Genomic DNA, 17,591 nt, shown 5'->3' on the forward strand with positions numbered 1-17,591 from the left:
CCCCATATTGCTGTTCTGTACACTTTCCCATATTGAGCATTTCTTTCTTAATTGGAGTAGTTGCTGCTAGTATTTCAAAAGTATGAAATTAATTCTGATTCCAAACATAATGTCCATAACCCAAAATGGGCAGGAGTTCCCCATAACCTTTTCGGGCATGGGATGAAGGGAACACTTTTCTGTTTCTATATGATCTCCCTACAGTGCAAATGTAGTCCTCTTTATGCATACCAGAGATGCAAGATCATAAAGCCTGAAAGTGCTTTCACTTGTCTGGGGATAGGCAGTGTGGTGCCTGGCAGAGGGGGAGGGAGGACGGGAGGACTATAACTCTCATCATCCCTGACAGTTGGCCTTGCTGATTATGGTTGGTGGAAGTTGTAATCACAAACATCCCAAGGGCACCATATTGGCTACTCGGCCTAGTCTATTTGTCTGCCAATTCCTTATCTTTTAAATATCCACGTTTCTATGAGGAAGAGCACTTTTTCTCATTTTTATTTCATGGCCTTCTGCTATATTTAGACATTCAATTTCTAATTTCTATCAGATTTTTAAAGCAAATAAATACAATTACCGTATTTTCCAGCGTATAAGACGACTGGGCGTATAAGACTCCCAACTTTTCCAGTTAAAATATAGAGTTTGAGATATACTCAACTGCAGATTCTCCACCTTGCGTATAAGACGACCCCCGACTTTTGAGAAGATTTTCCTGGATTAAAAAGTAGTCTTATACGGAAGAATATACAGTATTTTCACACTAAACCTGAACATAACATAGTCCCCCACATAGTTCAGCATGCTGCAGATTGAATCTACATAATATAACTTGTATATGGATTTATCAGACATATTCCATATTGTCACAATGAGATTTGCAATACGTTTTGGGATCCTTAAACTGGAACATGACATTCTAGAATGTTTTGGTTGTGATGGAAAATGCCATGATTTCTCCCGCCATAGAAAACAAAGCAAAATCAGTTCCTGGTCTTCAAATATGCTAGTTTTTATGGCCAACTTGGAAATTGTGATAGGCTCAAATTACAGATACAGTTACCTGACAGAAAATTTGATTGAAACCACTAGTGCTTATTATCAGGTAATATGTTTAGTAATAGGCTAGACTAAAAAAGCCTAGAAGATAATCTGAAATACTTTATAAGTTTTATGTATGAGCTGACAGCTGAGATTTGTTTCTTATGCTTGAATGAAGCATAAAGAAATTGTTAATGGAACACTACACGCGCGCGCACACACCCCTCCTCTGATTGTTAGAAGCCAAATAGTCACATATGTAACTATTGGCTAGAAACCCATATGGTAAAACTCTAGTCTAAGTAACAAGTATATGAAGGTGAATCTGTACTTGGGAGTTATTTTACCCCTCTGAGCTTGAGCTGTCTTTAGTGGTGCAAGAGGAAGTGAAGTACACTGTTCTTACTTATTTCTTACTTGACATTGTTTAGAAAAGGCCAGTCATACTTTATGACCCAATGCTCTATATAGCATTCTGGCTATGTATTGTGTATCTCAGCAGACACCCCCCCCCCCCAAATAGGATTTATCAAGTATCAGGCAGGTCTATTGTTACTGTTATTGTTATTAGGGGAATGTGAGTTAGCAGTGTAGAACAAAACAGATATTAAGGTTATTGGGTGAACTGCATTGTTCCTCACTTCATTAGAATGGTTGCTTTCAGTTACTTGGAGCAACAAACTATTGGCTGGACTCATAGCATGTAATGCAGGCTTGTCAGGAATTGCCTTAGTGAATCTTGACAAAAAGGTCGTCTGTGTTTGCATCTTCCTGATAAGATCGTAACACTAGAACTTACAAATCTTTGTGAATAATTTATATTATATAACAAGTAAATTTGTGGGGGGAAAGTTACCAAAGCTGATACAGAGTACTTTTAACATTGATTTTTGTTCTCTAGTGAGTACTTCAGTCTTGGTAAAACATGGGGAGGGAATTTAACATGGTTTTAATTTTGGTGTTTGGGGGTGGGGGAACGAAGGCTGCTTGTGCAGTGAGTTTTGGCTCACTCCTTACAGCTGTGCCCCCCCCCACCTGTTCTGATGGTTTCTCCAGTGCAGATTTAGGTGGTGCAGAGAAGCAGTGTGAAAAGTCCTGTTGCATGAGCTGGGCTCAATTTGTGCATGCAACAACTTAGTTGAATACCATCCTTGATTTTCTGGATTCTTGTCTTTGCCAAATGCTTGAAAGATAGAAATGCCCTTAAGTTTCCCTCAACTGGTTCAATGCCACCTTGTTTTCTATATCATTTTAAGGGGAAATTCAAAATACAAGAGCTTGGATGTCCATAAAATGGTACACCCTTCTCCCTCCCTAGAAAATAGAGAAAGTAAAGACTACTGATGAGTGCAAGGGGAAGTTAAGATTATTCCTTGGTTTGGGTTATCTAAAGTTTCAGTATTATGAAAAATGTAAGGTGCCCGTTAGCACAAATATATATTAGGAGATTAATTGCAAAATAGAATAGATCTATAAAAAGACCAACTTATTTAGGAATGAAATTGTTTCTTGCACTGGAATTGTGAACTTCAGCTTCACTAAAATGGTCTAGATAAAGCTGCATTTTGAATAATGTAAGGATATAAAATGTCATGTGATGCCCAATTGGCCAGCTTAGGTCCTCTTTTGCTAATATTTTGGTGATGTATGACAATTTGATTATATTTTTCTGTTGTGCTGCATCATTTCATACTATGAGAGGCATAGCATATTTGGAGGGGCACATAAACTTTTAAAGGTGTATAAGCAACTTACCAGTAATCAGTTTCTTTTCCGGGTCTATTTGATAGCCGAAGAATTCTTTGATATCCAAACTGCTACATTTCTAAATTAGTGTGACAAGATCCAATTTTGGTGTCACCTTGGCAACTCCTACCATGTTGTAAGGCTGGAGCAGTGGATGCAATCTCCAACAAGCTGAGTGGAGCCAGTGCTGCAATATACTCCCTTTAAGATGTGATGTTTTTACTGTCAAGGACATGTAAAATCTTAAGCACATTAAGTCATTTGTTTTTGTCTTGTTTCAGGTTTATGGTAGGCTGTGGCAGGTGTGATGATTGGTTTCATGGTGACTGTGTTGGTCTGAGTCTTTCTCAAGCACAGCAAATGGCAGAAGAAGACAAAGAATACGTATGTATAAAATGTTGTGCTGCAGAAGACAAAAAACCCGACCCAGTCAATCAAAATATACCGGATGCACAAGTGAAACCAGAAACAACACAAGAAGGTAGAATGATGGAGTGCGAAAAGCCCGGAATAGCAAAACAAATCTCCATGTGTCCACAAAATAAAACAAAGCAGGGAGAAGAGACTGTGAAGCACAAGGTCAAAATTTTTAAGAGGGTAAGAAATGCTATTGCAGTTGCTATATAATGATGATGATGATGATGATGATGATGATGATGGTAATAACAACAGTAACTTATTTTTTATGCGATTTATAAGACAAGGGGATACATAATTTCTAACACGGTTTAGGGAATTTGCATATATTGGCTGAATTCTGTACAATTTTTGAGCAAGGCTCATTGGAGATTATGTATATTGATTGTTGACTGGGAAATGTGCATCATTCCATCCTCATGAATGGATTATGAGCACATGCAGTCTGAACCCTGGTGAATGTGCAGAATGTCTGGTGGTTATGTACTTTAACCACTCAACTTGCATTACCCCTAACATAAAAATATATATTCTGCCTGTCTGCACTCCCAACATAGAGAAAAATAACGAACGACAGCTCTCCGAATTCTTAGAGGAATGTATGGTGTGAATATGAACCTCACAGAAGGTTCTCTGCTCTGGTGAGGCTTTCATGAATAGTGGTATTTAAATATTTTTTATGAATAAATAAACTTGTGGCCTCTTGTTTCAGTGCATTAGTTGTTAATAGTCTGTTTTGGGGCCTTTTGCTGGGCTTCATAGGCAGAGATGCCAGAAATTTATGTTCATTTAAACGAAACTTCCGTGTGCATAATTTCCTCTATTTTTTAATCTACATCTAATTAACACACACACATGTAAATGTATAGATATAAAACTGATCATTCTGTTAGATTAAATGCTTTCTAAGATTTCTTAACATTTGTTACAGGAATCTGGTGATGGAAAACCAGTATCAGAATGCAGAGATTCTGAAATGAAAAAAAGGCAGCAAATTCCTGTTAGGAAAACAGGACAAATGGTTGCATGTCCTCAGCGATCCTCGGAAGACAAACACGAAAGAATGAATAAAGACAATCTTAATGTCTCTTGTTCAAGTGAAACCACAACAAAAACCGGTAACTAAATATTGTGAAGTGGCTTTTAAAAAACAAACAAACAAACAAAAACAAAACCACACTTAAAATATAATGTTAATATATTTCATGGAATGAAATATATAAGTGCTCATTTTAAATGCTGTTGTGGGGGGTTGCAGCGTAACCTGATAATGGAAGATTTGGACTCTTAAAATACTGCTTTCATTGCTGGAAGTAAATAATGTGAAGGGGGATGGCCACTAAGGGTTCACTGGACTTTGGTGCCTATAGTGACAAGAGAAAGCAAGTTGCTTCCTCATGCAGGCTGTAGGATCCTACAAACCAGGTCTTTAATAAAGCATACAAAGCTATGGTCTACAATTTGGATGCTTTAACGTAAATTTCATTAAAGAAGGCTGACTTTCAATTGAAAGTATTTCGGAGCAGTTGAATAATTTGCTGTCTGTCCAGTAATTCGATCAATTTCTATTAGAGATGGACTTGGATTACAGGGTGTTTTTTTTATAAGACAATGCATAGAACCCTCTGGTGCCTATATTGTTTTGTACTAATCCCAACAAGATAATCAGTTGTGTAAATCCAAAATTACATAATTGTATGTTCCTTCAAATGTAACAACTCCTTCCCTTCAACCTTGTGAAATTTCAAATTCAAGTTAGTAAAGCTATCCCATGATGTGACATTTATATTTTAATACAGGTGTTCAGGATAAACAGGAAGGAAAGAAAAAGAAAATGGAGAAAGGGGGAGCAACCAGTAATGTACACCCAGCTACTGCCCCTGCATCCAAACCTTCCGCTGATCAAATAAGGCAAAGTGTTCGGCAGTCTCTTAAAGAAATACTGGAGAAAAGGTCCGCCCAACGAGATAAACAAATTGTTAATGTTTCATTTGTTATTGATTCCTGGTGGAAACAAAACAAAACAAAACAAAAAACATATGATATGTGTATTTTTCAGGCTTGCAGACTCAACACTGAAGATTCCTGAAGAAAGAGCAGCAAAAGTTGCAACTAAAATTGAAAAAGAACTATTTTCTTTTTTCCGAGATACTGATTCCAAGTATAAGAATAAGTACAGAAGCTTGATATTCAATCTGAAAGATCCCAAAAACAATGTATGTGATGTTATCTATGTTTGATACGCATTCTGAAATCTTTCCATTAGTGCTTGACTTTCTTAACGGGGTCAGTGTGATAAAATAGAGCCTGCTTATGGTTCTCTTCTCTCCCCTCCCCCAAAAGTGCTGGCAGTGTTTGTCTCTCAGTTATTTTAGTAGCATATCCAAATTGAATAATGCTTGTGACTGACGATGGGTAGAGTCCAGTCCCTGTGTTGACCCATGGAATAACTCTTGTTTCAGCAGGCATGTCCGCTAATGTAATAGAGGAGTGGAAATTATTTCCTCCCTCCTCTTGGGATCCTCTGTGGTATCACTCTCTGGTAAAACCTGGTGGTTGGGGGTGGGGAAGGGGCTGCAATGGGATGGGGAAACTTCTAAAACATTTCTTCTTCTGTTAGTGGAGGAATTTTGTGGGTCAAAAGCTGTTATGTGAGTGGAACAGCAGCATTGGATTCCACCTGAAAAAACGTGGGTCAGCCCAATCTATAAGCTCACTTCTTTATGATTCCTTACTATTGTTGTTCTCTGTTGACTTCTTTAAAACTAAAGTATTGCTGAAAGGTACTTAGATATGCCTGCTGATCAAGTCTGCCAATGCAATAAGCTGTCTGATAAATCTCCAACTTTCTGTGTGTTCTGGGAAGTTTCCATTCCTGCATTCTAATGTTTCTTGTTATGTTTAACTATACAAAATTCTACAAAGGACCCATATGTCTATTGCCTTGTTCACTTAATTTAAGCTACCAGCACCTCTTCGAATCTTTTTCCTTGGTGAGAATTTCATTTTTCAATAACTCTTGTTTGAAAAATCAGCCACTGAAAACTCACCCGAGTTTAATTTTTCAAGATGTGTCCTTCAGGCTAGCAAAGAGATCATTTTTTGTTAAAGAAACCATTAAAACATGCTAAGGATTTTTAAAGAATTCCGACTTGACTTTGTGAAATGGTGAGCATAACATTTCAGCAGATCCATTAAGGACATTAATGTACAACTATTTGTATCTGTGTGTAGAGAGTGCAGTTTTAAAAAATGATGTATAGGTGAGACTGAAAAAACCCAATTTTCTTTTTCTGGTTGAAATTGAATTAGAAGCCTGTAGATATTTTTTTTAAAAAATTGTTAGCTATAACTAATTACTGATTGTTTTTCCAGATACTGTTCAAAAGAGTATTGAAAGGTGAAGTAACTCCAGACCATCTCATAAGAATGAGTCCGGAAGAGCTGGCTTCCAAAGAACTAGCTGCATGGAGGAAAAGAGAAAACAGACATGTACGCTTAATCTACAGTTATTTATGTAATGGTTCACCTGCTTCATAGTGCTAATCAATACAAATTTCAAAACTATCCACTTCTGTGTTTCCCGTTCACCATCTGAAGTCTAATGGCTTTTTTCTCCAATGAGAAACCGCAGTGTTAATTTTAGGTGGTTGGTTGTGTTTTAACTTAAGTGTGAATTTATAAGGGCTTGTTTAAATCACTTACAGCTAAAAGGCTTTTGAAAATATAACAACAACAACAACAACAACAACAACAACAACAACAACAACAACAACATTTCCCAAGCCACTCTGGGCGGCTTACAGCACAATTTTTTTTTGTAAAACATGAGCTTAATTGATCAAAAAACGTTGATCTGTGGGACTGGTACAAAGTGGCAAAGGGAAAATATTTTACTGTTCCTAAATTACAAGCAGACCTGTAGATTGCCAGGATCCCTGCAAAGAATTGATGTGATAGATACATGTGTTCTCTGTTCATACAGTTATTGTACATTCTTTCCCACCTGATAGATTCTCTCTTTGTAGAGGCTAGACCAACTTGTGTCTGAGCCTGGGGCAGATTGCTTCCTCACCCCCAACCGTATTGCCAAGTACATCCCTTCAATTAGTCCTATAGAAGTGAATATTTTCCAGGGGAAAATAAAGGGATGCGTTTGACAAGAATGTGATGTGTTGGGTAGGGCCTATTGCACCTCTGTCGCTATCATAGCCTTTGCTTTCTTCCAAAGAAGTGAATACCTACAAAAATAAAACCAAAGTCTTTGGTGGCAGTGTATTCCAAACCTGTCCTCCCATTGATGCTGCTTAAATCCCATTCAGTGTGGCTCTTATTATTGGTTTGGAACTTGCTTATCAGTGCATGGTTTTGAAATAGTTCATCCTTGATCCAGTGACCGGCTTCAACCAAATACAAGAGCCATGCTTTCAGACGTGTAGCCATTCCATTCTTGGAAGCTGAGGAAATTGGGAGATAACGGCTGAATTTAGATGGTTTGCTGTGGTTTAGCAGAGAGCAAGCCTCAGGCTTGTCAGCTTCCTTTACCTCTCTCTTTTTCTGGTATGGCTGTGGGAGATTGAAAGCTTTCGCTTCTGTTTTTAGCTAACTGCATGATGCCCCAAACGCATACTGACTTCAAACGGTGAAAAGAAGTTGTCCTGTTTCAGTAACCCGTAATTAAGTACAATTTAGGATTCAGGCATAATGTGAAATTAATTGAAAATGGAAATGGGAGCTTCCAGTTGAAGGGAAGCATGTCCAGTGTTCAGGGATTATTATGGGAGTTGCAATTAAGCAACCTTTCCACCCATATTTTGGGGCTCCTTCTGGTGATGTTTTCATAGGTTTTCACACTGTATATCTGTTCTGTTCTTTGTTGTTTCTTGATAGACAATTGAAATGATTGAAAAAGAGCAGAGGGAAGTCGAAAGGCGACCAATCACAAAAATTACTCATAAAGGAGAAATAGAAATTGAGAGCGAGGCACCAGTAAAAGAGCAAGAAGCACCAATGGAAATTCAGGTATCATGGCAAAAATTGTTTTTTTTAACTAAATAAGTTGTTGCGTATTTGTTTAAAATGAACAATGCATTGATTCTGTTAAGATAGATAAAATGTCTGGGCTGAGACAAGCCATGACCTTGGGTTTGGGTGTAACAAGCCAAACCATGTCTTAGCCCCAAGAAGCACTGCAGCAGCAGGACTAGGGGAGGAGTGTAGCAGTTGCGATCTGGGCACCTACTCATTTGCATTAAGCTATGGTTTGGCTTAGCGTTACCTGTGAGCTGGACCTCTGTATGTTGTAACTCTGATAATAAAGTTGTATTTTTATTTTATATAAAATAAAATTGTATCAACAAATTGTCTCTCCTTGTTTAGGAAACCCCTCCAGTTAAGATTGTGGAGAAAACGGAACAGATTGAAAAAGATAAAGAAGTGGATGAATCTGCCACTCCTGATACAACAAGTCAACATAAGAACCATCTGTTTGACCTCAACTGTAAAATTTGCATAGGTAGTGTTAAGTTTTGCATGCTTAAAAACCAGTTGAGAAGTTGGGGCTGCAGAAGTTGAACATCTGCAGAGCCACAGGTTCCCCACAGCTCCCGTTAAGGATAGTTAGCTCTTAATTTCAGTGAGAGTAGCAATGGGAGTGGCACAGTCTGATAAACTCAATTTATTTTCTGTCAGCCCCTCATTGTATCCTTATAACCCCGGTGTTAGGATGAAAGACAGTGACTTGTCCTAGGTCACTTGGTGAGTTTCCGTGGCTGAGTGGGAATTTGAACTGGTCTCCCTTGTTCTACTCAGGCATGTTAACTAATATACCACTCGGGTACCTATGCTTTCTTGCACCATGCAGTGTGATCTTGGAAATTCATCCTGCTTCTGACTGGGGACCATCAGATCCTTTTCCTCTACCATTAGCTTTATCACATTGGTGCAGCTTGGCATAATGCGCTAAACTATGGTTAGAAGATTGCACCTCAGTTAGTCTTTGTTTTGCCAACCTCCCTATGGTCTGGTGTGGCTGGAGGGAGGAGATCAGAAACTTCTGTTTTATATTTAGTCTGAATTCTAAACTTTGGTTAATCTTAAGTGTAGCTAGCTGAATCGAGCCAAAAATTTGTTGGAAGTTCGTTGAAGCAAATTAACTGCAATTAAGAATAACTGCAGCCTGTCCAGGTTCAAATGACACAAGAAGGTTATTTAAAATGTAAGCAAGAGCTTGTGACCTTTTCCACACAGCTGTACCAGATAAGAGACAGGGCAGTGTACAAGTCCTAGGCTTCCTGTGACTTGTTCTCATAATGCTAAACCCTGGTTTAGTGTTGCATCCAAATACTTTGTATTTCTTTAGGAAATCTATATTTTCATTAATAATTATCTGAAAACGGTTGGACAGTTGGGCAAATTAGAGAAATGTACAAAGCCTCTGGGCTTAATTTCAGTTAGCAAGATTTTTAAGCATTATAGTAAGAATTGTAATTTAGTGTTAAGATTAGGTTTTTTCCTAATCTGGTATGGTTTAAACAGCGAAGCTTTCTAACTTGCTTTTTCAAGGTCGAATGGCACCACCTAGTGATGACCTTTCTGGGAAAAATGTGAAAGTGTCTGTTGGAGTTGCCCGTAAACCATCAGACAATGAAGCTGAAAGCATAGCGGATGCACTTTCTTCAACAACAAACATTTTGGCTTCAGAATTATTAGAGGAAGACACAGAATTGCCAAATCCAGCACTTGCCTCTGCTTCAAGCTCTAGGTAATAATTTTGTGGTTGTTGCCAGTCACAGAGAATTGTGGCTGCTGTCCCTAGTTAATTTTATGTGCATAAATAAGTGGAAACTGCTGCACGGAACCCCACTGTACACAAAAAAAGCAGCCTTCATGTGTACTTTTAAAGAAGCTTACTGACCCACCTGTGTGTATTCCAAATACACAGAGGCATTGAAAAACCGGTGCTTGTTATAACTTTTTTAAAAATAATGTGATTGTTTTTAAATACAGTGGTACCTCGGGTTACATATGCTTCAGGTTACATACGCTTCAGATTACAAACTCCGTTAACCCAGAAATAACACTTCAGGTTAAGAACTTTGCTTCAGCATAAGAACAGAAATCGTGCTCTGGTGGCGCAGCGGCAGTGGGAGGCCCCATTAGCTAAAGTGGTGCTTCAGGTTAAGAACGGTTTCAGGTTAAGAACGGACCTCCGGAACGTAACCAGAGTACGTAACCAGAGGTACCACTGTATTGGTCTTTGCGTTTTCTTTGTTACCAACTGTCTTGGTGGTCTTGCCGTTACATTTGTAGCAAAGATGGAAGAAAATAGATTGAGATTATTACTAGTCTTGCACATATTCCTCTCTGTTAATGTTGCTGCCCCAGCCAGTGTCCCTGCTGTTGTCCTCCCCCCACCGCCCTTGCAGTAGACTAGACTGTTTTGCATTAATTATTTTTTCCACACTTTTGTCCTACAGATCAGAAATGCCTGGCATGGTTGAAAGTGAAGCACTATTTCTGGCTCGTCTGAACTTCATTTGGAAAGGCTTTATCAACATGCCATCTGTCGCAAAGTTTGTTATCAAGGCATACCCAATCTCCGGCTCTTTTGAAAGTTTAACAGAGGTAGTATGTATACACTCAATGTTGTGTTGTCACCTGCCTTGGAAACTTCTTCAAATTTTCTTTTCATTGCGAACAACTAAAATTTGAATATGGCATTGTGAATGCAGAGTATTTAAAAACAACAAGAGATGTTGTTCATTCTCTCTTATTTTAGGAAGGGTTTCGGTCATAGCACTTTGTTTAACAGATACTTCCATCCCTCATGCCCACTTTTCTTGTGGTGATACATCAATAGGTGTATCAGCGACTTAAATGAAGATCTCCGACACTGTACACTTTTTAGCTAGCTTTTTTACATACTGGCTTTCTATAAATTTGTTTCTATAAATTCCCATGCACTCGAAAGGCAGTAGAAATTTTTACTTTCTCCCTTCACTCAGCATTTTAAATAATGTGCCTTCTTTTATGAATCATGAGTGGTATTGATTTTTCTCATTTAGCTGTACTTTTATAGCAGTACTTCTCTATGGTAACTTCTTTAAGATGTTTTAAAAGTATATTAAGTATTTGAAGAGTAGCTATTATTTTACGGTGTTATAAATAATGCATAATTATTTCCCCCTCCCATAGGATTTGCCAGATAGCATCCAAATTGGTGGCAGGATATCACCCCAGACTGTTTGGGAATATGTTGAAAAAATAAAAGCCATGGGGACAAAGGTAAAACCAAATTTGTTCTGGTCCTGGAAATGTATGGTGTTAATATTCCCCCGTCCCCACTCAGTTTAAATATTTTTAAAGGCACAGTTTCCTCCTCCTCCTCCTCCTCCTCCTCCTCCTCCTCCTCCTCCTGCTATTTGGCTTAAATTCACTACTGCCATTTTTGCAGGATGCAGCACAGAACATGGACTAGATCAGGGATTCTCAAACTTGGATCGCCTGCTGCTTTTGGACTACAATTCCCATCATCCTTGACCACTAGTCCTGTTAGCTAGGGGATGATGGGAGTTGTAGCCCCAAAACACTTGGTCTGATCCAGCAGGCTCTTCTTATGGAAACACCTAGTCGTTCCAAATGATAAAGCCATGAGTAGATGTGGATGTTTAGCACATTTTCAGCACATTTTCCTTTGATATGAAGACCAGATGACTGGAGTGAAGTGGTAGTAGAAGGCACGCTGGCTACGAAGCATGGACAGCCATGCAGAAATATTCATAGACCTAAAAATATTTTGCAGATACAATGGCGTCTCTGCAAGTAATATTTCCTTATTTATTTATTTATTTATTTATTTAAAAATATCTTTATTAAATTTATTTTGCAGATTACAAAAAGAAACGATAAAAAACACAAATACAAAGAAAAAATTAACGAAAAAGCCACTTCCCTCCCCCCACCCCCACCACCCTGTGACGAGTTCCAGCTTTTTCTGTATTGCTTTTTGTGATTCTTGGTTCTTATATATATACACCTGTATCTATGTTTCTTCCTTTCCATTATTTATTTGTTTGAGCCCTTCACGTGTCTGCTAAAGAGATCAGCTTTTTCTACAAAACCTGTCACGTAATCCTTAAACATTTTCCAATCTTTATCTATTTTCTGGTCACTTACTCCTTTGATTTCCCCCGTTTTTTTCGCCAAATTTTGGTATGTTATCATTCTAATTTGCCAATCTTCTTTACTAGGTACTCTTATCACTTCCAATTTTTCACTACTAGGAGTCTAGCGGCTGCTGTCGCGTACATTTATATGCATGTATATTTTTCTTTGATCTCTTCATCTAACATTACTAATAAGAATAATTCTGGATTCTTCTTAAATGAATATTTAAGTATCGTTTTCAATTCCCTGTAAATTATTTCCCAAAATTTCTTAATTTCTTTACAATGCCACCAAATATGTATGAATGTACCAATTTCTCTGTGATACCTCCAACATTTGTACATTTTTGCCAATTTCGCCGGGGTTAGATACCACCTATATTGCATTTTGAATACATTTTCTTTTAGATCATAATTTGGTGTAAATTTTATATCTTTTATCCATAATTTTCCCCATCTTTCTAACATACTGGTAGTTTTTCCCAAAGTAATATTTCCATAGTGCTGGAGTGGGGAGTTATTTACTTAGTTTTAATACTAACTATATTACAAGATTCGGCATGTGCAATTTCTGAACGTTTTCTGCACAGAGAACTTCAGCTAGTCTACTGATTGGATTGGATTGGATTTAATTTATCTATAAGAAGCAAAGACTTTATACAGTGTATACATTTCAGGGCTGCTTTATTCAAAAGGCAGGCTGCACGCCTCCAAAAATGAACCCCTGTATAAGTTGGTTCAAATGGCTGAAGTTCCCTCCTTCATAAGTACTGTTGTTTTGAGATTTCTTCACACCCACAAGTGGCTTGCTGGGCTTGCCACTTGCTGAAAAATCCTTCAATAGCTTTGCCAAAAGCTGTGGAGAGGCCTCCTCTTCTTGGCTGCAGCTTGTAATAACCAAGACTGCCCTTCTTTACCTGGAACTGGAAGTCTCTGCCGTGTCAAATTCTCCTTGCGTGAAAAACCAACTCTTTCAAGTGCAGTAAGTACCTGAAAGTAAGATGATGATTGCTAACTTTCCCCTCTCCTCTCCTGCCCTGCCCTGCCACCAAGTGCTGAATTCTGCTTTAGAGAACTAGTTGACAAATTGTAAGTTAATTTGTCTCCCCCCCTTCTCCATAGGAAATCTGTGTGGTTCGTTTTACCCCCGTGACAGAAGAGGATCAGATTTCATACACTTTGCTGTTTGCATACTTCAGCAGCAGAAAGCGTTATGGTGTAGCTGCAAATAACATGAAGCAAATCAAGGATTTATATATCATCCCTTTAGGTGCCTCTGATAAAATTCCACATCAGCTGGTGCCTTTTGATGGTCCTGGTAGGTAACAAAAGTTGGCCATTTCACATGTTAATGATGGAGATCTTGTTTTTGACATTTAAACTGTCGAGGTGCATTTTGATTATCCCAAAAACCAGATAGCTTGAAGCTTTTATTTTGAGAACGTGCATGAAGCTTGTAAATGTAGGAAGTTACCCTCATTGAGAAACCTTGCCTTTCAGTTTTCCCCCTCAACAAGCATGCATTAGTGCTCCCTATTGCTCATGAATAAAGCAAACTTACCTTTATTTAACAAGAACTAATTATTTAAGAGTGTATAGGAATTCTACTTACAGGGAGCAGCTCTTGAGAGAGACATGGGGAAATTTGACTACTTGGACCAGCTGAGTTTTCTGAGATTGCAGAGGCATGGATAAGCTTTTTGGTAGAAATATGTTTTTCTTCTCCTGAAGTGTATGTGTATCTTATTAATTATACCACTGTGGTTCCCCACCTTCCAAATGCAGGTATTGAAGTGCACCGACCCAATTTGTTGCTGGGGTTGATAATTCGTCAGAAGCTGAAAAGGCAGGCCAGTTCTGCCACCAGTATGAACCCTAGTCCTGCCGAAGAGAGTCCTGAGAATGTGCCCCCAGAAAAGAAGAGTAAACTGAGCAAACCTGAAGTCCTTCATTCTGAATCAGTGGAAAATGATGACGAGAATGACTTTTTCAACTCCTTCACAGCTGTATTGCACAAACAAAGGATCAAGTCGCAGCTATCAAATACCGAAGAAACAACTGTGAGTGAGCCTGCTGTGGAAAGCATCAAACTTGAACCACCAAAGCCTCTGCGGTTCCTTCCCGGAGTTTTGGTTGGATGGGAAAATCAGCAATCTGCTCTTGAGCTAGCAAGTAAGCCACTCCCAGTTGATGACATTCTTCAAAGTCTTTTGGGCACTACGGGGCAGATGCCTGAACATATCCAGCCAGCAGTCAGCCAGTTTGCTAGTGGAGATCTGCCTTTATTAGATAAAAAGGCAAGCATAAAAGAAGAACAAAGGGACATTCCTACAGTAACTGCTGGAATTGAAGAAACGAAGGGGGGAAAGGACAGTTCAAAAGAACCCGTTGATAATTTCTCTGCAGCTGATACACCAGTAGCCGAAGTCTCATGCTCATCAGAAAATCTGACAAGCATAAGTCTTAAGGGCAAACCACCAGATGTTTCTACAGAAGCATTTCTAGCAAACCTAACTATTCTGTCACAGAACAAGGAAACCAAAGAGACTCCTGAAAGCAATCTAAGGTTGGGTGAGGGTGATAATGTTTCTCAGGAAAGGACCACAGATTTCCCCATCTCATTGAGCACGGGGAAAGGAGTTGGGAGCAATAACGCCGGCGTAGCATCTGTTGATAGTATGAGTATGAATAGTTCACAGTTCATCAATCTTAAAAGGGATCCAAGGCAAGCAGCGGGACGAGGCCTACAGAACAATGCTTCAGAAAACGATGGGGACAGTATTAAGTACGAAGAAATGCAGAATAGTCAACAACCGGACACTTTAGAAACCGAAAAGGCTAAAGTAGATAATAAGCAACTGTCAGGAAATGACCTAGCTTCAGATCGGAGCGATAGTCAAGCGTGTAAGAAGTTGCTGGTTTCAACTGCATCTACAGCAGACAGTGTGTGTTCCTCACAGCCGGAAAATACAAATCCGTTGTGTGAAGAAGCGCTGATGCAAAGCATTGAGGCAGGACATCCTGTTAGAAGAGGATTATTGACACCGCCGTCGTCATCTCAGTTTGAAGCAGATAATGCCAGCGGTTCTGAATTCAGTACCAAAATGCCCAGCCCTGTTGCAAGTGGAAGCTTTTCACCAATCAGGACTCCGCAGCCAAATTTTCAGCACACCAAAACTTCTCCACCTGGCTTTCAGTTTCAAGGGGCTGTTGCCCCTAATTTTCCTCCTCAAAACAATCCTGTGTTTGGCTTTCCTCCTCATCTGCCCCCTCCACTCCTCCCTCCTCCAGGCTTTGGCTTTGCTCAGAACCCTCTGATGCCTTGGCCCCCCATTTTGCACCTGTCAGGTCAGCCCCCACATTTTGTTGGACCAGTTACACCAGTGCCACCCCTGGCTCAGAAACAGCCGAGATTCTCGGGGCCGGAACACTTTTATCAGAGTAGAGACACCCGGAGGCCAGAGAGGCGTCATAGCGATCCTTGGGGTCGGCAGGGTCCCCATGTGGAGAGGGCATTTGGTAGGAGGAAAAGCGACCAGCACAGGCAGAGGTTTTACAGTGAGACCCACCACCAGAAAAAGGGCAGGCATGACTGGGAGCCGGATTCCGAAAGAAATAGGCATAGAGATAGAAACCAGGAAAAAGAAAGAGAGAGGAAAAGCAGGGAGGAAGGGCATCGGGACAAAGAGAGGTCGCGGCTTTCACATAGCGACAAAGACTCTGAAGGCAAATCCAGAGACAGTAGGAATCTTGACAAGAAGGAAGCTCCTAAAAGTGAAGAGCGTGCTCAGGAGAAGGAGAAAGAGAGAGAGAAAAGTAGGGAGAGGCACAGAGAGCGAGAGAGTGACAAGCCCCGAGATAGACATCAAAAAGACAGGGACCACAGTGACCGGGGGAAAAACAAAAGGTAAAAGTAGCGGGGAAAGGGGTCCATAGCCTATCTTCTAAAGTTTTTAATAAACAGGAAATAATCTGTTTTAAATATGTCCTAAAACTCTGTAAAATATATGCTTGGGTATCAGTTGTGCCATCAGTTCTTTCTTTTTTTAAAAAATATCCAGTGTTTAATGTTTTGTAGAGACAAGTCTTGTTGGGTACCAACTGGTGTACCGCTTGCTCATTTACTTTTACATTCAGCCACCCTAGGAGCAGAGGTTGAATTGTTCAAAATTTTACGTTGCTTGTATAGACAATAATTTAAGGGTTTTCCTTTAATATGCAATAAAAAGTGCATAAAGGTTCTTTGTCAGATTTGGCTTCAGTTGACATATTTGCAGCCTTTGGTGATTTGTGCTCTCTGTTTGAAGATGCTCCAGTAAATATAAAGGAGAATTTTGTTTCATTCACTCTTCTGAGATTACACTGACTTAAAAAGAAAAGAAAAGACTGGGACACACTCTCAGAAACCCAAGTTTGAATGCAATATACAGCATACTTGAATGATGTTGAAGACTTTCAAAAGACAAGCAAAATGAAAAAAGAGCAGTATTTATCATCATATTCCCACCCCCATGCATCTGAAACAGTCTTTGAGCAGAAATTAGAAGGCTGCATGGTCCAAATTTTATTGCTTTTAGGGTACACATTTTAATAAGTTTTTTTTTACACCTTTTAGCCTTTATGCTATAATTTGTATTAATTTCCCAACCATTTCTCTTGCTTCAAAAACTTGAATACCTAAGCCTGTACATGACATTGTGTTTTACTATCCTTTATATTGTAAAATGTAAATATTTTAAGGGATATTTTGATTCTACAAATGATAAAGCCTTCTCACAGCTGTTGTTTGATTGGTTTTAATAGATGTGAAGCAATAGGCTAAACTGATATAACAGAAAGATGTATAAATGTGGCTTGACTGGTAATTTTTAACAACCCTAGGGCTTTTAATAAATAGATCAGTAAAATTTTGTGATTTTCTGTGGAAAATTATAGTATATTGTTGTTTCTGTTGCATACCATTGCACTATTCTGTTCAACATCCTGTTTTGAAGTACTTAGTAAAATTAAGAGCATTGTGGATAAAGAACCTTCTTGAGTAAGATCGCCTTACCTATGAACATAAATTTTTTGCACTTTGGTATCAAAATAAACTTCCTTCCAATAATATGTGATTAAAGCAAATCGTTAGGCTATTTTGAAATCCTATTTAAATATAACAGCCGGTTTGCAAACCTTGCACATGGCTTTATATAGTCAAATTAAAAATGCTATACCGTA

At 38.9% G+C, this 17,591-nt stretch overlaps 1 protein-coding gene across 11 annotated transcripts in view; it reads left to right on the plus strand.

The window, feature by feature from the left end:
• The window catches only part of PHF3 (PHD finger protein 3), a 41,333-nt gene extending 23,742 nt beyond the window's left edge, over positions 1-17,591 (plus strand). For 10 of the 11 annotated variants that reach the window (XM_033143197.1, XM_033143205.1, XM_033143196.1 and 7 more), the window contains 12 exons: positions 3,069-3,384; positions 4,136-4,322; positions 5,004-5,157; positions 5,264-5,420; positions 6,580-6,696; positions 8,095-8,226; positions 8,584-8,719; positions 9,769-9,967; positions 10,683-10,833; positions 11,401-11,490; positions 13,494-13,689; positions 14,157-17,591. In XM_033143197.1, the coding sequence (XP_032999088.1) occupies positions 3,069-3,384; positions 4,136-4,322; positions 5,004-5,157; positions 5,264-5,420; positions 6,580-6,696; positions 8,095-8,226; positions 8,584-8,719; positions 9,769-9,967; positions 10,683-10,833; positions 11,401-11,490; positions 13,494-13,689; positions 14,157-16,282 (3,961 nt within the window). In that variant the 3' untranslated portion in view covers positions 16,283-17,591. The remainder of the gene's footprint in view (positions 1-3,068; positions 3,385-4,135; positions 4,323-5,003; positions 5,158-5,263; positions 5,421-6,579; positions 6,697-8,094; positions 8,227-8,583; positions 8,720-9,768; positions 9,968-10,682; positions 10,834-11,400; positions 11,491-13,493; positions 13,690-14,156) is intronic. The other variant, XM_033143200.1, reaches the window with a different exon arrangement.

Source organism: Lacerta agilis, chromosome 3 (assembly GCF_009819535.1).
Source record: "Lacerta agilis isolate rLacAgi1 chromosome 3, rLacAgi1.pri, whole genome shotgun sequence".
Classification (NCBI taxonomy): Eukaryota; Metazoa; Chordata; class Lepidosauria; order Squamata; family Lacertidae; genus Lacerta; species Lacerta agilis.